Raw genomic sequence first — 19,583 nt, forward strand, 5'->3', positions numbered from 1 at the left:
ACAATGATATTCGGGATCAGCAATCGTGTACTATCACTATGGTGATACAACAATGGCGTTTTCACACCTATACTTCGTTAACTCTGGTCAGAATCAGTTGATGTGTTTGTAAACTTGTAGCTTTTTCCTGTTGTTTGGTTTATTTTTTCACACAGAGAAAAATCTAAGTGAACTCCAAGCAAATCAAATTGTGTCAGTTTGTTCAGTTTACCCATTGTCCTTATGCAACAAAAGTAGATACAAGAACAATTTGCTATGTTCTGGACTAATGGAGAACATGGAGAATTTATGTTCTTCTCATGGCTAGTTGCTAGCCCATACAGATCTTAGCACTTCTATAGTACTTTGCCGCACTGACAATACAAAGTATATGTGGCTATTGGATGATTTTTAGCTCAAATTTGTAATGTACACTGGGTAACTGGTTCATATTGAGGTCGAATAACATTCATACCATAAATGAACCGCTCTGGAGTCTGTTTGGAACGATACAGAAACCACCTTCTTCAAAGCGGCCTTGATGCGGTCAGTGTCAGTCTCTGTTTTGGTCTGCAAATGAGTGTGATTACTGTGTTCACACCTGCACATATGAACAGCACCAAATGGAAAAATGAACCAGAATTCAATTTACATGGATTAAGCACTGCCGCTGTGAAAACACCTTATGTGTGTCTTTCAAATACAGACACACACAATTATCTTAGAAGAAGCTTCAAATGCAAACTGTAAACAGGAGATGACTAAAGCAGGATGTTTAGTGATCAGTCAAAGCTATCTCACTAATGAATGGGCATTCCCAGAAAAATGATATCACACATGAACTCAATCTCACTCATTAGAGCTAATGCTCTGCATTATGTAACTGAGGTTTTTTCTGCAATCAGTGTCACTCTGAGTTCAGATGAAATGTTATATAGCAAGAAGAAGTAGTGCATGCACACACCCTTTAAACAAATTACATCATTAAAAACATTTTTAATAAGAGTAAATTCAACCTACATTTGTTTACAAAAGTTCAGATAGTAAACATTAAAGTGCTACTGAGCAAAGGTACATTAATATAAAGCACTCAGAGTAAACAAAAACAACAAAAACGCAATTTCATGATCCCACTTTAGTCTAATTCTACAGAGACATGTTACAGTGTAGTATGCACTTATTAAAAAAATACTGTGGTATTAGATTTTACATCACAAGTGTAATAACAACAAAGGATTGGCCTTCACTGCCAGTGGGCTACTCTAGACCTGACGTGGCTGTCTGTATGTAAACATATACAGAGACAAAATATACAAAGTAAATGTTACTTCAGTTACAAATAGTTATTAAAAATTCTGTTACAGCTGAAATCACACTAGTGTATTTCTAACAACATACACTTTTCAGCAAATGCACAGGCACAAGCAATGCAGGCACATGAGGTCCAGGTTCACCCCGAGGGGGTTAAAAGGTTCAGGGGACACAGACCCCACAATCATCTCTCTGTTAACTGTGCCAAACGGCATACAATGTGCACAGTGCTACACTCAGATAAGGGTCTTTCAGTTTGTGAAACCATGCAGCACGGGGAACTCCAATAAACCAAACAGAGATATTTTCAGTGATCATCCTGAGCTAAAAAGACAGTAAAGGAATCCTGTTAAGGATTTATCTCATGCTTGATATATTCATCATGACAGTGTCCTTTTGGGTTTAACATCCAGCCCATATGTGACATTTACTTTGCAATGCTCCACTAACCTTTAAGGCCGGATGAGCACACAGCAGGATGGGTGACCACATCTTTCGTTATCTGTAGAACAGAAAGAAAAATAATGAATGTTTGTAAAATGAAAGATTCTTTCAAGAGCTATAACAATAAGACAACAAAAAAAGTCCAGAAACACAGTTTTGTCTTTGTGTTTTGGCATGTGACCTAATACCGTAAAAGATTGATTTTGATTATTTCAGCTATACTTTTTTCTATATCCAGCTCTTCAGTTTTAGTGATGATAGCAAAATGCAGACCAGACAAGCATTTTTTCAGGATGGGATGTTTTTGACTTGCAGTCATCTGACCTTAGTCACAACTAGGTATGTGCTTCACTAATAAAGACCAAACATTAGGGAGGAAAATAAATATCTAAGATTCATCAAGACTAATGCAGTAGCTGATCTATTAAAGTACTAGAACAATAGCAATAGCTACAAATAGAGTTAAAAATTAGCAATAGCTCTACACTATATGTGCAGCACATCAGTTTCATGCTCCATAGTGTTTCATATCTGAACTATGTTAAACTGCATTGTCCCTTTTAAAAAAAATAAACTAAAATTGAAACAAAAAATCTCAACACTCACAATTCTGTGTCCTCGATGTAGTCAGGCTCAACTAAAGTCTCTCGTCGTCTCTTACAGGCATCTAAGATCTTTTTCCTTGGTCCTAAGGGTATATGGATGCTCTTAAGGTCATGATCGGAGCACAGTAACAGCGCTGCAAGGTCAATCTTCTCCCTTTTGAAGATGGAGAAAAAGTCGTTCATGCTCTGGGTGGCGAGGAAGACCTCCAAAGGGCTTGTATCAGGCTCATCATCATCATCCAGCCCTAGTTCAACTTCTTCCCAAGGCAGTTCTTCAACATTTCTCTCCTGTAGGCTGCGTGCACTGCCAATGCTGTCTTCATCTAGACTTGGGTATTGCTGCAATCGACTGCGTAAACGCACATTATTGCCTGAACGGGCCACACTGGCTGCATCGTGACTTCTAAGGTCAAACATTCCTCCGCTCACATAGTTCCTCCTAAACACCATGGTGCCAAGACCGGGTCGGTTGAACAGGGAATCGTGTCCAGAATCAGTGCTGATCTCAGAATAGTCCACATCTGGTCCATGGAGGTCTGGCTCACTCATGGCACGTGAAATGGCATCGTCATTGTCTCTGGGAAACATGTCGCGAACATTGCGCCGGGCACGATCCTTTGGGTTGACATAAGTCCCTTGTTTGACAAACATGACATCATTACCCAATTGAAGTCCAGAGAGGGAGCGCACACTTTTCCTACCATCTTCGTAGATTTTAAAGGTGCCATCTCCTTGTTTTTTCTTCTCCAGCTTCTTCTGGATCTTTGTCTTCCCTCGGCTTGTGGCATGGAGAGTTGCCTGATAGGATAGTAAGCATGCAGCAATGAGGCGCACATCAGAAATGAAAGACTTCCATCTTAAAAGCTTTTTCAAATTTGAGACAAATATTCTTAAATTTTGTGTCTATCTTACATTAGTAGTAACACATTTTAATAGATTTATTTATGGTAGATATTTTTCACACTGTTGCCATCCTTTCTTGGTATATGTGTTTTGAATTATTGGATGTGCTTCCATGCAAATTGAAATACACTGTCATTGTATTTACTACTGATAGCTTTCCCCAAAGCAATACATTAATTTTACTTATATGTCTTGACATCTTTGAATGGATTATCATGAACTTTTGCACAGTTTCACCAATCCATCCATAAGTAATCCATCTAGATCAGGGGTGGGCAATTCCAGGCCTCGAGGGCCGGTGTCCTGCAGGTTTTAGATCTCTACTTGGGTCAAAACACCTGAATCACATGATTAGTTCGTTACCAGGCCTCTGGAGAACTGCAGGAGATGTTGAGGAGCTAATTTAGCCATTTAAATCAGCTGTGTTGGTTCAAGGACACATCTAAAACCTGCAGGGACATCGACCCTAGAAGCCTGGAGTTGCCCACCCCTGATCTACTGTTAAGACTTAAAGTTAGGGATGTGGCAGCTTAACAGACAGGTGGGTTAGCTAGCTGTCTGGTTTTCTTCACCTGTGTTGTTGCTGCTTTTTGAAGGTTTTTCATGAAAAAATCTGAAGACAACATTTTGGCGGTACAGACGAACCAAGAAGTTTGTCTTTTTTTTTTTTCAAGGTACTCTAGAATTTTATCAGTTTGTCACCAATTAGTAGGTACCTGTCCAGTTTAAAGTGGCAGCTAACCAAGCTTGCTACATATTTTTTAGCACACTATCCTGTTCATATACAATCATTTCTGGCTACAAAGCACCAACGTGGCAGGAGTCAAAATGCTCACGATGAGGAATCAAAAAGCAGAAGACTTCATGGTGGTTACATCCAACTTTTACATACAGTTTATAGTCTTTCACCACTTGAAGTGGCTTATGCCTTATAAAGTGTAACATATTTTGTCTGTGGCTAAACAGGTATAGCAGCAGTTCAAGCCAGTGGCAAGGAAAGGCCTGGAAAAGCATGAAAAAATATAGAGTTGAGAACTCTATATCCTTACTCTTTTCAGGCTTTGCAATTAAGAGAAGAAGCTCTTTCTAGGTGGCAACAATCCAAAACAAAAAAACAAATTACAAACAACAAACCTGGGAATATGGCACACTGACAGTGGCTGTGTTTAAGTTGAGCAGCTTGTGGCTAAGAGAGCTGCTCGTGTAGCTGGAGAAACTCATGACATCTGATGCAGACGTCTCAGAAACTTCCTTGTAAAACTTTCTCTCCATACGTTTGTGGTGCTTCTTCTGCATCTTCATGCATTCTTTGATTCGCTGTTCAGCATCACGAAATGCCCGATCCTTCAGCTTGCTGACCAGCTTGGGATTAAGGCTTGTCTGCTTGGCAGCGATGGAATCCAGGTAGCGGACACAATCCATGTGATTCTTCGTGGCAGCCATGTCCAAAGGTGTGTGGTAGTCATTATCCAAGCACCATATGTTGGCACCAAAAGATACCAGGAAGAAAAGGCAGTTGAGATGACCATTGGCAGCTGCCAGGTGGAGCGGCGTGTTCCCCCATATGTCACACTTGTCTGGGTTTCCCCTGAAGGTCACAAGAAAAGTGTAGACACATTTAGAAAGTAATTTATTGACTATTTGGACATTCTTATTCAAAATATGTCAATGTCAATTCAGTGTCATTTTTATTTTTATACATTTAAAAGCAGCAAAGTTGACCAAAGTGCTTCACAAGTTAATGAAAAAGAGAAAAAAAAGACATGAGATGAAGTAAAACATAATATATTTAATTCATTTAATATAAAAAAAAATGAGGTAGAGGATTCTTTCTTTCTGACTAGTGTTCAGATATCTCACTTGTGAGTAATCATGTGATTTTTGACCGTGATTTCACCACTGAACTGCCAATTACGGGATGTTAAATGGACCTCTTTTAATCATTTAAACCTTAAGAACTACATTAAGTTTCAGCAAATAACTGTTGATCTTCTGTAGTTTTGATCAATTGAAAAATGGATCAATTCTTTTTTCCACAGTGGAAGCACCATAATTAAATGAATCCTTTAAAAGAAACAATTGCCCTTCACTGACATTCCACGACCTTAGGGTTACCTCTATCTGTGTTGTAATGTTGCTGTCAGTCTGTAATATGACCACAAGCTTGCTGGTGCCACAGCTACACTACCTGTATCTTATTACAGGAAACTGTAAAAAGAATGAGCGCGTGAATGGCAATGTCACACTAAAGTCCACAGAACAAAACACATTGTTACAGCTGAGTTAGATTACTTTGAGGGCAAATTTTCTTTTTTTTTGCCCCTGCACATTTCCTACCCCACCACAGGTCGATTACGCACATTAGAGCTCATTATCATCATTTTTTACAAACTAGCATCCCATGAAGAAACTTTCTGGTAACTGGTCAAAAACAGCATGTATTCATAATGCACAACTTATGTGTGCCCAGTACACCTAAACCGAGGTAAATTTATTTTAGGCTATTATTTCTGTGGATTTTTTAAAAAGTATACAGTCTTTTGCTGGCATCACTCTTCCTGTATTTACATTCTTATTGAACTGTCTTGTATCTTATCCATTTCCTCCAATACAGCCACATACAGAGTGCTGATACCAAGGACATGAAACTACTGTTGAAGTGAAGCTGTATTATTGATGGCTGCTGTTGCACAGTTTTCATTGGGAATGTATGTACAAAGTCCGCCATAGCTTAATTTAGCAAATCACACCACCTTTATGGACAGTAATAGATTTAAATATGCAGCTTTAAAAACAAGCATTATTTGAGTTCATGTGAAGAGTGACTTTTGTCAGTTTGCATGAGTGAGTGTAAACACCAACCACCCAGAAAGTAACAATAAAACAGAGATTAAACAAAGGCATCATTATTGCCCTTTTGTGCTGTAAAACACTGAAACGACATTATCTTTTCAACTCGGGTGAAAAGATAAATTGAAATTAGATATTCAGGTTGCATGTTGAGACAAAATACTTAGAACCTTCTACAATCTCTATACTCTATATACCATACAGTAGCTGCAGTAAGGGGCCATCTAACTTCATAGGTTTATGTATGTAATTTATACCTGTCCTTGTAAAGTCGATGATTACAGTAGAGCGCACATTTTCCTCATCTGCTCTTTATGACATTATGGGCTGTTTGCTTCTTTACTCCCTGTGACAGTTTGATGTTACTGCATCTGTAATATACTTGCCAAATACGGCAGAGGAGGCATCTTTCCCATGAAGCATGTCAGGCAGCATTAAACTTATCTTATATAATGGGGCCTCTTGGGGTTGAATTATTGCTGTTAGAGATTTTCTACATTATACATTATAACCAAATCTCTATAAAACAATATAATCAAGTAAGCCTTATATTCTAACCAAGTAAACCTTATATTTTAACCAAGTATGCCTTATATTTTGTGTGTTCATATATTTTCACATAACCAAGCCTATTGTTGAAGAATCACCTAACCAAGTCTATTGTTAAAGGAAAATTAATGCATTCCTTACCTCAGTGTCTGAGATGTTTGACAGCATGATATAATGATGCATTCTTTTCCTTTAGTGTCTGTGATGTCAGATAAAGCATGATATACTTCTGTATTCTTATCCCAGTGTGTGAAAGATCAGATAAGCTGATTTAATGTTTAACCTCTTCCCTGACAGTTAAAAGAGGAAGTACTATGTAACCCATTTTTGCCTTATAAATAAAGCAAGCGAGCCTGTGCTCGGTGTGTTTTGTCTTCTCAGAGACATTCACCCGTGCGCACGTTTTCTAATTACACTCTGAGTCGGTCTGCAGTTGTCTCATTTCTCTTACTTGTGTTTGAACAAATGTCTACCCCTGACAATTGCAGGATTTGATGTTTAATTTTAGCATCACATGTCAATCAGTAGTTTATATGTGCTCTTATTAGCAGAGGTGCTTAGCCGCTATCACCAGATGATATGTCTGGTCTGCTGTTGAGAACGTTTCAGAAACACTTCAAATTCATAATGGCCCCATTTGGGAGGATTGGGGGGGGGATGCAAAACAGGTCAAGTAGATGTAATGATAAATGGGCTGTTCCATGTGAACACCAATCACATTTGTAGATTTTGCTCAATACGGACACCGGCAAAGATGCAACAACTCCCTAATATGATCTAATTTGCTATTAATTCGATAATTATTTTTCTATCACTGGAATTACATTTTCAAAATATTACGGAGGGAATAGAGCAAACTGTCCAAGACAAACTCTGTTTTAAGGAACTTGCATCATCTTATCATCATGGAATCATGCGCGTCTGTTATAGGACAAAATAGATTTCTTTCTACATGTAATTCTCTGATTCTGTACTAGCATGAAATAACATCTCCACATCATGAGATGACTTTGAGCAGTGTCATGAGCTGAGCTTTTAAAATTTATGGTAGAGTGCTTCATTTGAACATGACACATAACACACGCTGTTATTTGAAATTCAAAGCTGTGTGTGACCTGAAAATAGATGGATAATAAGGGTTAAAGTGGCATCACAATGTTGGATGTTGAACCTCAGCCAAAATTCCACAGAAACAACGCCACTGTCTAAATTATCTGTTTAAAGAGGTTTTGTTCTTATCAAACAAAGATTTAAAGTCTAAATTAGAATATTAAGATCCCCCCCATCTGAAGACATAAGGTTCATTCAGATTTTGTGGATTTCTGATATTTCTCTGCTACTACGCTATAAATATATTCATATTAAAAGGCAGCCTCTATATTTTTAAGACCTGGCCTAACAGCATATCTACGTGGCTATTTTCTGTTGGTGAGACTGAAATTAGGTTACAGTAAAGAAAAACATTGTTTTAGTGTTATTTCAGTGCCTGTTAAAAGTCTTGTAATAAGTGTAAACATTTTATGGTTGTGCTACAAAAACGCCCGTAGTTTAAGCAGCCATGTCAATTTCTGCAGAAACATACGGGCTTATGCGTCATGTTTATGGCCCTTTATCATTTTGCGCACAGTCTCATAAATCATACTCACCCCCTCGACACAATCAGTCGCAGAGCTTCCAGGTTGCCGTGATAAGCTGCCCATAACGTCGGTGTCATGCCATCCTCATCCGGCGCGTTGAGATCCTTCCGAGTTGCCTCTTTAAGTAGGTCCAGGTAGCCATCCCGGGCCGCCTTATGGTATCTGTCATTCATGGTGCACAATTAAGTCACCCAGCTCGACCCCATTCCGACGCGTCAATATTGCTACCATCGTCTTCTTCGTGTGGGTACACAATGGTAGCTGAGCGGCTAAGGGGGCAGTTTACCCCCCTTTTCACTCAGAACCATTTGGTCAGATCAGACACAGACCGCAGTGAAGAACGCGTCGGTGGTATCCAAGGACGCGCTGCAGTACAGTGCTTCCGGTGGCCGAAAGGTCCCAATTCGCCCAAACCTACAGCTGATATATTATTTATTTTTAAAGTGACATTCAACATGTCAGGGAACAAGACATGAAACACGCTTTACTCTGCTTAAAAAAATAGCTGCCCTGGTTCTTTAATGTATTGTGATATTTGAAAATGCTATTAATATTTCTTTAAGTTTTCTTTATTATTATTTTTTATTTTTCAAATTGAGTAATAAATCTTATTACATCTACTAGCTTTAAAAAATAAATAAAATAATTACACTAAACTACATTAAAGTTGGAAACAAATAAATTATTGACCTCATAGCAGTTGGAACACAGGGGACAAAGATTTAGTTGATTTGTTAATACTGTTTAACCTTTTGAATAAAGTATTATTCATGCTTTAAACCTTATGCTTCGAAGAAAAAAAAGCAAGGCACACAAAGAATTATTTCATTAGGACAAAGGAGTGTTTCAAGAAAGAAGCACCTCAAATCTCAGCCCCACCCAAATGAAAAGAGCAATGCTGCCTCATACGTTTGTAAGTTCTCAGTCACCCTACTCAGATGAAACTTCGTTGAGGACACAGATCTCGATCATGTGCAACATCTGCCACAATTTATACGATAAAATAGATGGTAGATCACTTTATATCATGGGTAAAATTTGTGGCTGTTCATCACTTTGCACACGCATTCGCATAAATCCTTACCAACCCATTGCCACAATCGCCTGATAACACAACTGATAACACAGACCATAAAATTAGTGTCATGCCATCCGTATCCGGAAGAGATCCTTAAAAGTTGCTTCCTTTAGCAGGTCCAGGAAATCATTCCAGCAGCTTCGTGGTACCCGTCATTCATGGTGCAGAAGTGGCAGTCTGAATGTGTAGAAGCACACAGTGACACAGAGTAGATATCAGTGCTTCTGATGGTCGAGGTGGTCTGAAACTGAGATGACATCTTTGGGGCTCTAAAAAGAAAAAAAAATCCAACCCGAAACGGAAACATTTCCTGAGGTTTTTATTAATTATTTTACACCACATTGCATCTCGTTAGGAAACAAAGACAAAACGTGCTTCACTCTGCTAAATGTGCCATTTTGGATCTTTAAAATAAATATCAATATAAAAAATATTTTAACATCTCTTCGACTTCTCGTTATTCTTTTCAACTCATTTTTCATGGTGTGTGATAAATCTCAATCCAATGTAATCAACTTCATTCAAGTTGGAAAAAATCAGAGATATGAGAGGCATCATTATGACGTGGACACAGAAGACAAGAAGTGTCACTGTCCTTTTGAATCAACTATTGTTCTCACTTTAAATCTCCAGTTAGAAGAATGCATGGCACACAAAGAATGATTTCATTAGTACAAAGGATTGCTGCAAAAAAGTAACTCAAATCTCAGCCCCACCCCACTGCAAAGCGTAAAACTGCAGCATAAGTATGCACGTTCTCAGTAAGACTACTCAGACTACTTGGAACTTCCATGACAAAATAGAGATGATAAAATAGACAGGTAGATCGCTTATTTAAAAGGATTAAAAATGGAAACAACTTGAAGCACTGAATTAAAAAAAGATATTCACTTAATACAACCTACACCCATTTAGACATCAATGGATTATTGCTGCCTTACAGTCAGTTCAAATAAATGTATAACAATAGGATCACAGAAAAAAAGAGGTAACATAAAACCTCGAAAGCATTAAAGCAAAAATTTGTTTCATACCATTTGTTTTTTTTCTACTCTGTTTGTTGTGGCCATGCTAGTAAAACTTCCATGACACCCATAGCATACCTTGCATAACAATAAAATGTACTGTATAATATCAAAACACAGCTGTTTATGAGAAAATAAACCAGTTCCTTTTTTTTTTAGTTTCTTTAGAATTTGTGAGAAAACAAGTCTTATTCTTGGAAACATCCTTTGAACTTTACAGAAACATTAAGTCCAAAACACACTCTGTTTGGAGTACTTTTTGCTCGTAGCAGATTTATTGATATTTATGACTCTTTGTAGATCAAACTACAGTGTTTTCTTGGGCATATAAATGTAGTGACTGTCTAGACTGCTCATAGGATCTTGTTGAGACAGGTAGGCTTACAGGTATCCAGTAACTTTTCACTATTTTTAGCTCATGTCCTGATTTTCGTAAAATCAGGACAGGAGCTTGATTTTTCTCTCTGATAAGCGCCATTTTAAAAAAAATAATATTATACAATTCTTTCACCTGCTCTGTTGTAATTCTTTATTTAGATGGCATGGGATGCTGTTGGTGAATTCAAGAAAAAAAGCACAGCTGATCTAGTTATATTTTAACTGCAGGAGATATTTTTTCTGATTTTGAACACATTACACATTATTGTACACACTATGTGTAGTAGAAGTGTGGAAATAGAATTTTGTTTGTTGATTTAAAAATTTGTTTTGTTTTAGATAAAAAGAAAAAGACCAAATTGTGCTGATTTGGCATTCGGAGAAAAGTTTCTTTTGCGCAGGATCACTCTACTAATAGCAACCAAGACTGGGTGTGGCTGTTAAACCTGTCTTGTCTTATATAGAAACAAATCCAGCAGAGAACTCACCTGTGAGCAGAGAGAGTAGCCATGTCTATCAGCTCTTGCTATGAGTTTAACTGTTTGACCACAGGAAATCAATGTGAACCCTGCAGAATGATGGCCCAGGACAAGGAAACAGAGGAGGTCCACCAGTCAAACAACATAAATTCACCTTGTCAGGAGGGAAGCAAGGATGAACCCGAACTGAAGATCTCTTCTGCAGAAGTTGGGAAGGAAAAAAGCCAAAGTTGGGGATGGATGGGATCTGGGATCATATGTGTAAACATTTTGATCCTGGGCAGTGTCTTGGTCACCAGGAGTACTTATGAAGATATAAATATCAAAGCCCCTCACCTGCAGATTTTCCTCATCATCATCCTCCTGCTTACCTCCATGTGGATGATTTATTACAGCATCTACACAGCCAGGATTAAAAATGCTGTCAATTACAAGGATGTCCACGCTGGGCCAACTTGGCTCAGGGGTGAGTAAATGTTCAGTTCAGTTTAAGTATTATTGGGTAGTTTTACGATTTTTCATCCGTTCTACATCTTCTTTCTTTTTTGCTCCTCCAGGAGGACTTGTGCTGTTTGCAGTCCTCAGCATTATCATGGATATTTTCAAGCTTGCCAGCTATGTTGGATACCTCCACTGTGGTTCTGCAGTTAAAGTTGCATTTCCCGTGGTGCAAATTGTTTTCACATTTGTGCAGGTAGAAATGAATAATAAAATGCTCCTTACTACATTTAATCTGGTCTTGATGGTTGCAAAATAATTATTGTAATAATTGTAAAATCAATTTGTAGACATACTTCTTGTGGGTCCATTCCAAAGACTGCGTGCAGCTACAAAAGAACATTTCTTGGTAGGTAATTAAGATATTTCCTACCCCTTTCTTCATCATTGTACTTCTGGGTGGTATCTATTTCGATACAGGGAAAGTAACCTAGTTACTGTAAAATCTGTTGTCCAAGAAGCTGTGAAAAATATCAGAGTAACTTTATACTGGAAATGCTGCAGCCACTAATTATGCTTTTCACTGTCTATGATTCCCAGACCTTCTGAAGGTCTCTTTTTAAAAGGAGGCTATAACCAGTAGTTACCATCTGTATTAAAAGGTGTAGAAAAAGTTCTTGTGAATTGTTTTAGTTAAAAAATGATTTAAAAAAACCTCAAAGGAAGTTCATTTCCTATAACAGTGAAGTAAGAGAACCAGTTTATATTTAAAATTTAGATTTGAAACTCTTTGCTTTAAAAGGAATTTCCATGCTGATTAATCAGGATTTAGCTTGAAACTATAACAATAACCGGAAACATTACACTCATAGGTATTATCTGATATGTTTTATGTTGGACTATCTAATCCTTGTTTTATTGTACCTTCTTTTTATCCCTCAATATTAGTTGTGGGCTGATGCTCACCCTCTCCACAAATCTGGTTTTGTGGATGACTGCAGTTGCTGAGGAGTCTGTTCACCAAACGTTAGTTCCCACCAATCTGGACAACATCACTAAACTCACTGGGCGAAGTTTGTACATCAGTAGAGGTAATTAAACCAGTTTTTAAAAAAAATGTACTAGATAAAAGAGTCGTTATGAAACCACAACATAATTCTTTGGTTTCATGTTTTACAGCAAGTTATGGAGACCGTGAGTGTAAGTGCAGCCACTCTTCATGTAGCATCTTCAAGGTTGCCTACTACTACTTGTACCCTTTCAATATCGAGTACAGCCTCTTTGCATCTGCTATGGCCTACATCATGTGGAAAAACGTGGGTCGATTAGTAGGTGAACATGGCCACGCCAAAATCAAATTCCGTCTTAACGGCATATATATTGGTCCTACTTTTGGAATCCTGTTAGTGATCGCAGGGCTGGCGACCTTCATTGCATATGAAATGGAAATGAAAAATGAAGATGCAAAAACCAAAGAAGAAGCATTGATGATGCACTTTGTCATGAATATAGTCATAGTGAGCCTCATGTCTATTGTGACTGTGATCGGCATGATGATTTACAGGGTTGATGACCGCGAACACGTGTCAGAAAAAAGTCCCACACGCAACTTGGATGTGGGGTTGCTGGTCGGAGCCTCACTGGGACAGTTCGTCATAAGCTATTTCAGTATCATAGCCATGATTTCAACAGGAGTCAAAGACCCCCTGAATAGGCTTGATCTGTCCTTTGCCATAATTATGGTGATCCAGCTTGGCCTGCAGAACTTTTTCATCATTGAAGGTCTGCATCGGCTGCCTTTTCACAAAGTGAAGGAACCATCTGTGATTGTAAATCCTTATGTGGTGGAACCCGGCAATGACATGAACAACCACGAAGGCTCAAACACGAACACAGAGACAAGCCCTGATATGCCAGAAGATAACCTGCAAGGCGACAAGATACAGTACAAATACAAACCGTTGTGGAAGCGACAAGTGTTGAAGGAGGTCTGCATGTTTTTGCTCATGGGAAACATCATTGTGAGTACCTCGTCTCTCGCTGCCTTAAATATGGTTTTTAAAAACTCACTAAATATTAAGGCTCTCTTATTTTTTTTTAATTTTTTACAGTTGTGGATCATGCCTGCATTCGGTGCTCGTCCTCAGTTTGACCACACCACTGAAACTGAATTCTACAAATTCAACGTATGGGCTCCTGTTGTAAACGTGGGACTTCCTTTTGGCATCTTTTACCGAATGCATTCGGTTGCCAACCTTTTTGAGGTGTTTCTGATATCATAACATGGAAGCGTGCAACTTGTACAGCTGACTGGGTGGACACTTAAACCATTTATAACCTGTGGTTTGTTCCAATGATTTTTCTTTACAAATTTCGGTCAAAACTAACTAATGAATACAGCCACTAAGATGTATCTGATTATTTTTTATATGAAAATGCACATGTATTTATAATGTTTTCAGAACTGTTTTTGTTTCTGATCTTGTATTAACTGATTTACACTTCAGGCATGTAAGCACAAAATAAATGCATGCACAAAAAGAAAAAAGAAAAAAGAGTTGTTGTTGTTGTTATTATTAATTCAAGTTTACAATATAAAAGTCCATCCATCCATCCATCCATCCATCCATTCGCTTCCGCTTATCCTTTTCAGGGTCGCGGAGCCTATCCCAGCTGTCATAGGGCGAAAGGCGGGGTACACCCTGGACAGGTTGCCAGTCTGTCGCAGGGCCAACACATAGGGACAGACAACCATTCACACTCACATTCACACCTAGTGGCAATTTGGATTATCCAATTAACCTATCCCCACAAGCTGCATGTGCAATATAAAAGTCAAAGTAATTATTATTATTTCAGTTTCTCATTTATAGTGATCCCAGCTGTCATAACTATAACCACAAGCAGCCAATACTGTAGTGGTGTATTATTTTGAAATGACCATTGAAAGCTAGGACTGTTCGATATAACGATATATATCGGATGACGATATAAAAACGTCTATCGTTTCATTTTACGCTATTGTTTGTTTCGTGGTGTCGCAAAATAAACTGTTTACGGCAACATTTTTTCATGGTTTTGATGGTCACTGTAGTGGCTATATTAATTTCTTAAAGTTCTCTCTTTCTCTTATATTTTATATGACCACACAAGCGCCTGTTTTTATGCATTGTGGTTAGCAACAACGACGGTAACGCCATCGCGTGTCCGCTTGTTTAAGTTCCACATAAAACTTTCACAATAAAGCTCAAGATCCTGTTGAGATTTTTCAAAATAAACTGAATCACTTGAAAGAGCAGATTATTTACGGATGAGAAGTAAAAAAGCCGCCAGGTGCTAAAAAATAAACCTTAGACTCAAACGTTAGAACAGGCTTTTCCCCGCGGCACACCGTGTAATAAATACTCACAAAGAAAACGGTGGCCTTTACAACTTATGTCTTAAAATGTATAGTTTCATGCATCTGTTAAAACACTCGACTCCAGGTACATGACGCGCAGCTGGAAACACTTCCCGCAAGTCGAGCTGCCCGAGATTCACAGAATTTACAGAAAATGTTATATTTTTGTGATTTATATCGTTATCGGGATGATAGATGTCTTATATCGGGTTATGAGATTTTGGTCATATCGCACAGCCCTATTGAAAACAGTGAAGACCTTACAATAAATACGACTAGTCAGATCTGCTTTGCCCACGTCTTTTCCTGTATAGCTTAAGAAAAAAAAACGAATGAAAAAAATCATCTCCCAACCACCACACACACAAACGAAAAGAATCGGTCAGAAATGTTCACATTTCTAACTTCACTAGCGATTTAAATGGTGCTATAAATACAGAACTTTTTATGTCGAATCACTGGCTGCATTAGTTTTGGGGGGTTTACGCCCTTCTGTTTGAAGACTATAGATAGATTATAGATGCCATAATAATTGAAAAAATACATCCCAGCGTTACCTTTGTACTGGCCCAGTGACTGTAAAGAGAGTTGTGACGACTCACCTGCTCTGACACGCGCCGGTGTTGTAGTGTAATGACCAATTAACTTTCGCCTCTCGAGTTCCTTGCCCTTACTGCCCTTTTTAAAAATTACAAAACAAATAAGTTAAAACGCAACAAAGAAAACGCTTTCCCAGAGCCCGTACAGCAGATAGGCTACTTATTAATACAACAAGCTTAAAACATAAACGGATAATCTACGTATTTGGGAGTGTTGTGCTTACCTTTGTGTCTGGCAAATTCAAAGCCACACCTTCGCGGGGTCCTTAGCACACGGGTTTGTTTACTACACGTCACCAGGAAGTAGAGCTTTCTGGTGCCAAAATGCAGAGACAGGTGATCGAGCTTAAATTTGAGTTGTATCAGTATTTAGAAGAGATTATTTTTTGAAATAGGCGTTTTAGACTGTTTAATATTTATCAAATAAGAGTAAAGCGCCGTAGCAGGTACTTTTCTCGGTGTGTTTAACTTTGTTCTGGTTTCAGGACACTCAGGATGCCCCTCTTTTTGGAGAAGAGGATGAGAATAACCAGAGAAAAAGGTCCAAAATGAGGTAAGATGTTGCACTTAATGTGTTTTTTTTTTTTTTTTTTTTTAGCCCAAACCTCCTTAACCACGAACTAAATTCTCCATTTGGGGGTTTCAGACATCCTCTGGTGTCTTTTTTCCATCTCTTCTTCCGAACAAGTGCCATCTTGGTTTATCTCTTCTGTGACATTCTCAGCGGTCGCTTTGTTGTCTGCATGGTCACCATCATACTTCTGCTATCATGTGACTTCTGGACTGTCAAGGTGGGTAACGTTTCACCACAGGGCTAAATGCAGTTATATAAGTAGCTGCCACGCATAATTTTTTTTTTTTTATAAGGGAATAGATCGTGCCTCAAGAGTTGGCAGTTCATCTTGTAATTGGAAGGTTGCCGGTTCGAGCCCTGGCTCCGACAGTCTCAGTCGTTGTGTCCTTGGGCAAGACACTTCACCCGTTGCCGACTGGTGGTGGTCAGAGTCCGGCAGCCTCGCCTCTGTCAGTGCGCCCCAGGGTGGCTGTGGCTACAATGTAGCTTGCCATCACCAGTGTGTGAATGTGTGGATGACTGGATGTGTAAAGCGCTTTGGGGTCTTTAAGGACTAGTAAAGCGCTATACAAATACAGGCCATTTACCATTTACCACTGCATTGAGATTTTTTATCTTTTTACTTTATCATTTATTAGAAAAAAATTACTAAATGCATCTGGAAAAGATTATGACAATTTACCTTGTGGGTTTTAGAATGTATCCGGCAGATTGTTGGTGGGTCTTCGATGGTGGAATCAAGTGGATGAAAATGGGAAGAGCCACTGGGTGTTTGAGTCAAAGAAGGCAAGTAGGAACTAATCAGCTTTGAATGGGTCTAAGGAGCTTGGAAAGAAAAGAATCTGATCTTCTCTAAGTTTCTTTAAGATGTTTCACCTCTCATCCGAGAAGCTTCTTCTGTTCTAAGAACAGAAGAGAGAGTCACAAGTTTTTAAGCTTAAAAATGTGTGACTCTCCACCAAAGCTGAAGAAGCTTGTTGAATGGTTTTCAGGGGTTATATCGATTTTTAGCATTATTTTTGAATCGTTTTTATCATTAACCCGGTTTCCCTGGGTCTTTTCCCATATGTTATGAATAAATCTTTTTTTTCCTTTGGTACCGGTACTGGTTTTATTTTGTTGTATTCATCCATGACACCTTAAAGGCCGGTCCATGAAAATATTGTTGGACATAAACCGGTCCGTCGCGGAAAAAAAGTTGGGGACCGCTTCCTTAGACTACAATGACCCGGATGACTTAGAACCTTCACAGACATCAGGTATGAAAGGTTTAAACCACCAGCTTATAGATGGAAAAATAGAAAAACAAGGGAAAATGTACATACACAGCCACAATATACAGTCACCTAAAAAAAGAGTTTCCACACTCTTACTGCTTCCATTGGAATTAAAAGAGTAAGAAACATCCAAGTTCTTTAAATCAAATGTACTTGATTAATTGATCAGCAAGTGTAAGAACCTCTAAAAAAGCTGTTGGTAGTTTGCTGACCTGTTGATTTTAATATGTGGCCATGCCAGCAAATTCACTCCAAGGTCAGATCATATAATGCGATCTGACCTATGCAACCTAGTTGCAACATCTTAGACTCTACAGGCCTCAGTTTGCATGTTTAGAGAATTATTGTGTGGCTTATTTGGAAGGTTTTGTGAGAGAAAAAAACTCTTCTCTGGTATCTTGGTATCTTAGGCCATCTGAACAAACCACAAGTCTTTAGGAATAATGTTCATTGGACATATTTAAAGAAAACCAAACTCAACATGTCACCACATATACTTCTTACTGACAAGACCTGTGCACCTTGCAGTCAGTGAGTCAACTGTGAACACCTCTGGATGCTAAAGTATTGAAATTGGTCCATATGTCAGGATAATGATCCTAAGCACAACAGCAGATCTACACCACACAAAGAAAAGACTCAGAGCTCGAAAACCTCAATGAATTGAAGCAAATGGTACAAAGAAGAGTCCAACACAACATTGTGAGAAACTCATCCAGAAAACAATCACTTCAAGTTCTTTAACTTACTGCTGCTAAAAGTGGTTCTACAAGCCACTGAATCATGGGGTGGACAGGACAGACTGCACAGATTTATGTGACATCTTCCTTTTTCATTTGACTGATGGTGATATAACATGTGTATATATATCTTTAAATATGTCTACTTTTCTTAACAGACGCACAGCAAAAACACAAAGTCCAGCGCAGAATCCCGGGTATTCTGGCTCGGCCTTCTTGTCTGCCCCATTTTCTGGATCCTGTTTGTGTTCAGCACTGTCTTCTCCTTTAATATTAAATGGCTGGTCAGTTTAGAGTTTCAGCGTGTAAGACACATTCCTGACAACTTAAATAGCTGCTGATTATTGGCTGACATCTACTTCTTGTTTCCTCCAGGTTGTGGTAATATTGGGCTTGGTTTTACAATGGGCAAACCTGTATGGTTATGTCAGGTGCAAGGTGGGTGGAAAGTCTAACCTGAGAAACATGGCAAAGAACTATCTCGGTGTCCAGATTCTTAAACGGGTATGTGAATCATCATACATTAGCCCTTCTTTTCTGTAGTTTGTCTAATGAACTTTTACATTAATATTTTCCTCTTTTTTTTTTTTCTTTTTTAAAACAAAGGCAACGAAGCAACCAGAAAGTTTTTGAAGTCAGCTGCTGGATGGGCCTGTTTCTTATTAAAAAAAAAAGGTGTTTGGTCTTCTTTCACAGCACATGGGTGATTTCAATTCCAGGAAGAGGATTTGGATAAGGAAATCATTCCTTTTATCTTGAGGGTGTGCCACTTTGTAGCCTTTGACAACTCATGCATTTTTGTAGCCTCATGGAAAAATACATTTTACTGTGCATTATTGGGAAAATGTATGTAATTACCTGCTACCTACCCTTTTTATGGTGTTTGATATTGGGTATTGTAAAGACAAAGTGTTTTGCAGTTTAGCTGTAAATTTATACAAAAGTTGGTCATTTTTGTTAAGGTATGTTTATGGGAAATTATATGTTATGGTAAATAAGAAAATAAAGGTTTACTGTCATTTTTGGGTTGAAATTTGAATCTTACCATTGTGGTAGTCCAAATATATTATTGTCGTCAAAAAGTATTTAAAAGGCTTAGGAAAGATTCAGCATGTCTATACTCTCTTAAAACACTCTTGTATGTGTCATGAGATTTCGTCATGTGACCCATCAGATTTCATAGAGCCAGGGACTATTATCTTGTGGTGCTTTCCACCAATAAGAATGTCAAAACTATGAAATGGGTATTGACTTTCTTAGCTGCTCATTAACGCAAGGAAAAGTAACAGTAAGTCAAACAAATAACCACTTGTTATC

At 38.3% G+C, this 19,583-nt stretch overlaps 3 protein-coding genes across 5 annotated transcripts; 2 read left to right on the forward strand and 1 right to left on the reverse strand.

Annotated features, from left to right (window-relative positions):
- Nucleotides 1-1,008: 1,008 nt before the first annotated feature.
- ush1ga (Usher syndrome 1Ga (autosomal recessive)) lies at nt 1,009-11,379 on the reverse strand. Of its 2 annotated transcripts, XM_085404076.1 has the most exons (5): nt 11,248-11,379; nt 8,288-9,533; nt 4,377-4,830; nt 2,341-3,137; nt 1,009-1,792 (listed from the first exon to the last, which is right to left on the reverse strand). In XM_085404076.1, the coding sequence occupies exons 2-5, from the start codon at nt 8,449-8,451 to the stop codon at nt 1,789-1,791; spliced, it is 1,419 nt and encodes a 472-aa protein (XP_085260202.1). In that variant the 5' UTR covers nt 8,452-9,533; nt 11,248-11,379; the 3' UTR covers nt 1,009-1,788. The 2 variants fall into 2 exon arrangements, with proteins under 2 accessions (XP_085260202.1, XP_085260203.1); XM_085404077.1 differs by lacking the exon at nt 1,009-1,792 and having other exon boundaries at nt 2,337-3,137.
- On the forward strand, nt 11,269-14,274 carry LOC146671714 (proton channel OTOP2-like). Its single transcript, XM_085404075.1, has 6 exons — nt 11,269-11,704; nt 11,796-11,932; nt 12,027-12,085; nt 12,625-12,767; nt 12,856-13,697; nt 13,788-14,274. Exons 1-6 carry the CDS (start codon nt 11,269-11,271, stop codon nt 13,956-13,958), a joined length of 1,788 nt encoding a protein of 595 aa, XP_085260201.1. The 3' UTR covers nt 13,959-14,274.
- A 1,656-nt stretch (nt 14,275-15,930) lies between these two features.
- LOC146671715 (Golgi apparatus membrane protein TVP23 homolog B) lies at nt 15,931-19,285 on the forward strand. 2 transcript variants are annotated; one of them, XM_085404079.1, is made up of 8 exons: nt 15,931-16,011; nt 16,161-16,228; nt 16,322-16,466; nt 16,543-16,698; nt 16,946-17,035; nt 18,425-18,550; nt 18,642-18,770; nt 18,873-19,285. In XM_085404079.1, the coding sequence occupies exons 1-8, from the start codon at nt 16,000-16,002 to the stop codon at nt 18,897-18,899; spliced, it is 753 nt and encodes a 250-aa protein (XP_085260205.1). In that variant the 5' UTR covers nt 15,931-15,999; the 3' UTR covers nt 18,900-19,285. The 2 variants fall into 2 exon arrangements, with proteins under 2 accessions (XP_085260205.1, XP_085260204.1); XM_085404078.1 differs by lacking the exon at nt 16,543-16,698 and having other exon boundaries at nt 15,932-16,011.
- The last annotated feature ends 298 nt before the right edge of the window (nt 19,286-19,583 follow it).

Source organism: Rhamphochromis longiceps, linkage group LG4 (assembly GCF_057381845.1).
Source record: "Rhamphochromis longiceps isolate RC_006_pf linkage group LG4, R_longiceps_female_GT1.1, whole genome shotgun sequence".
Lineage (NCBI taxonomy): Eukaryota > Metazoa > Chordata > Actinopteri > Cichliformes > Cichlidae > Rhamphochromis > Rhamphochromis longiceps.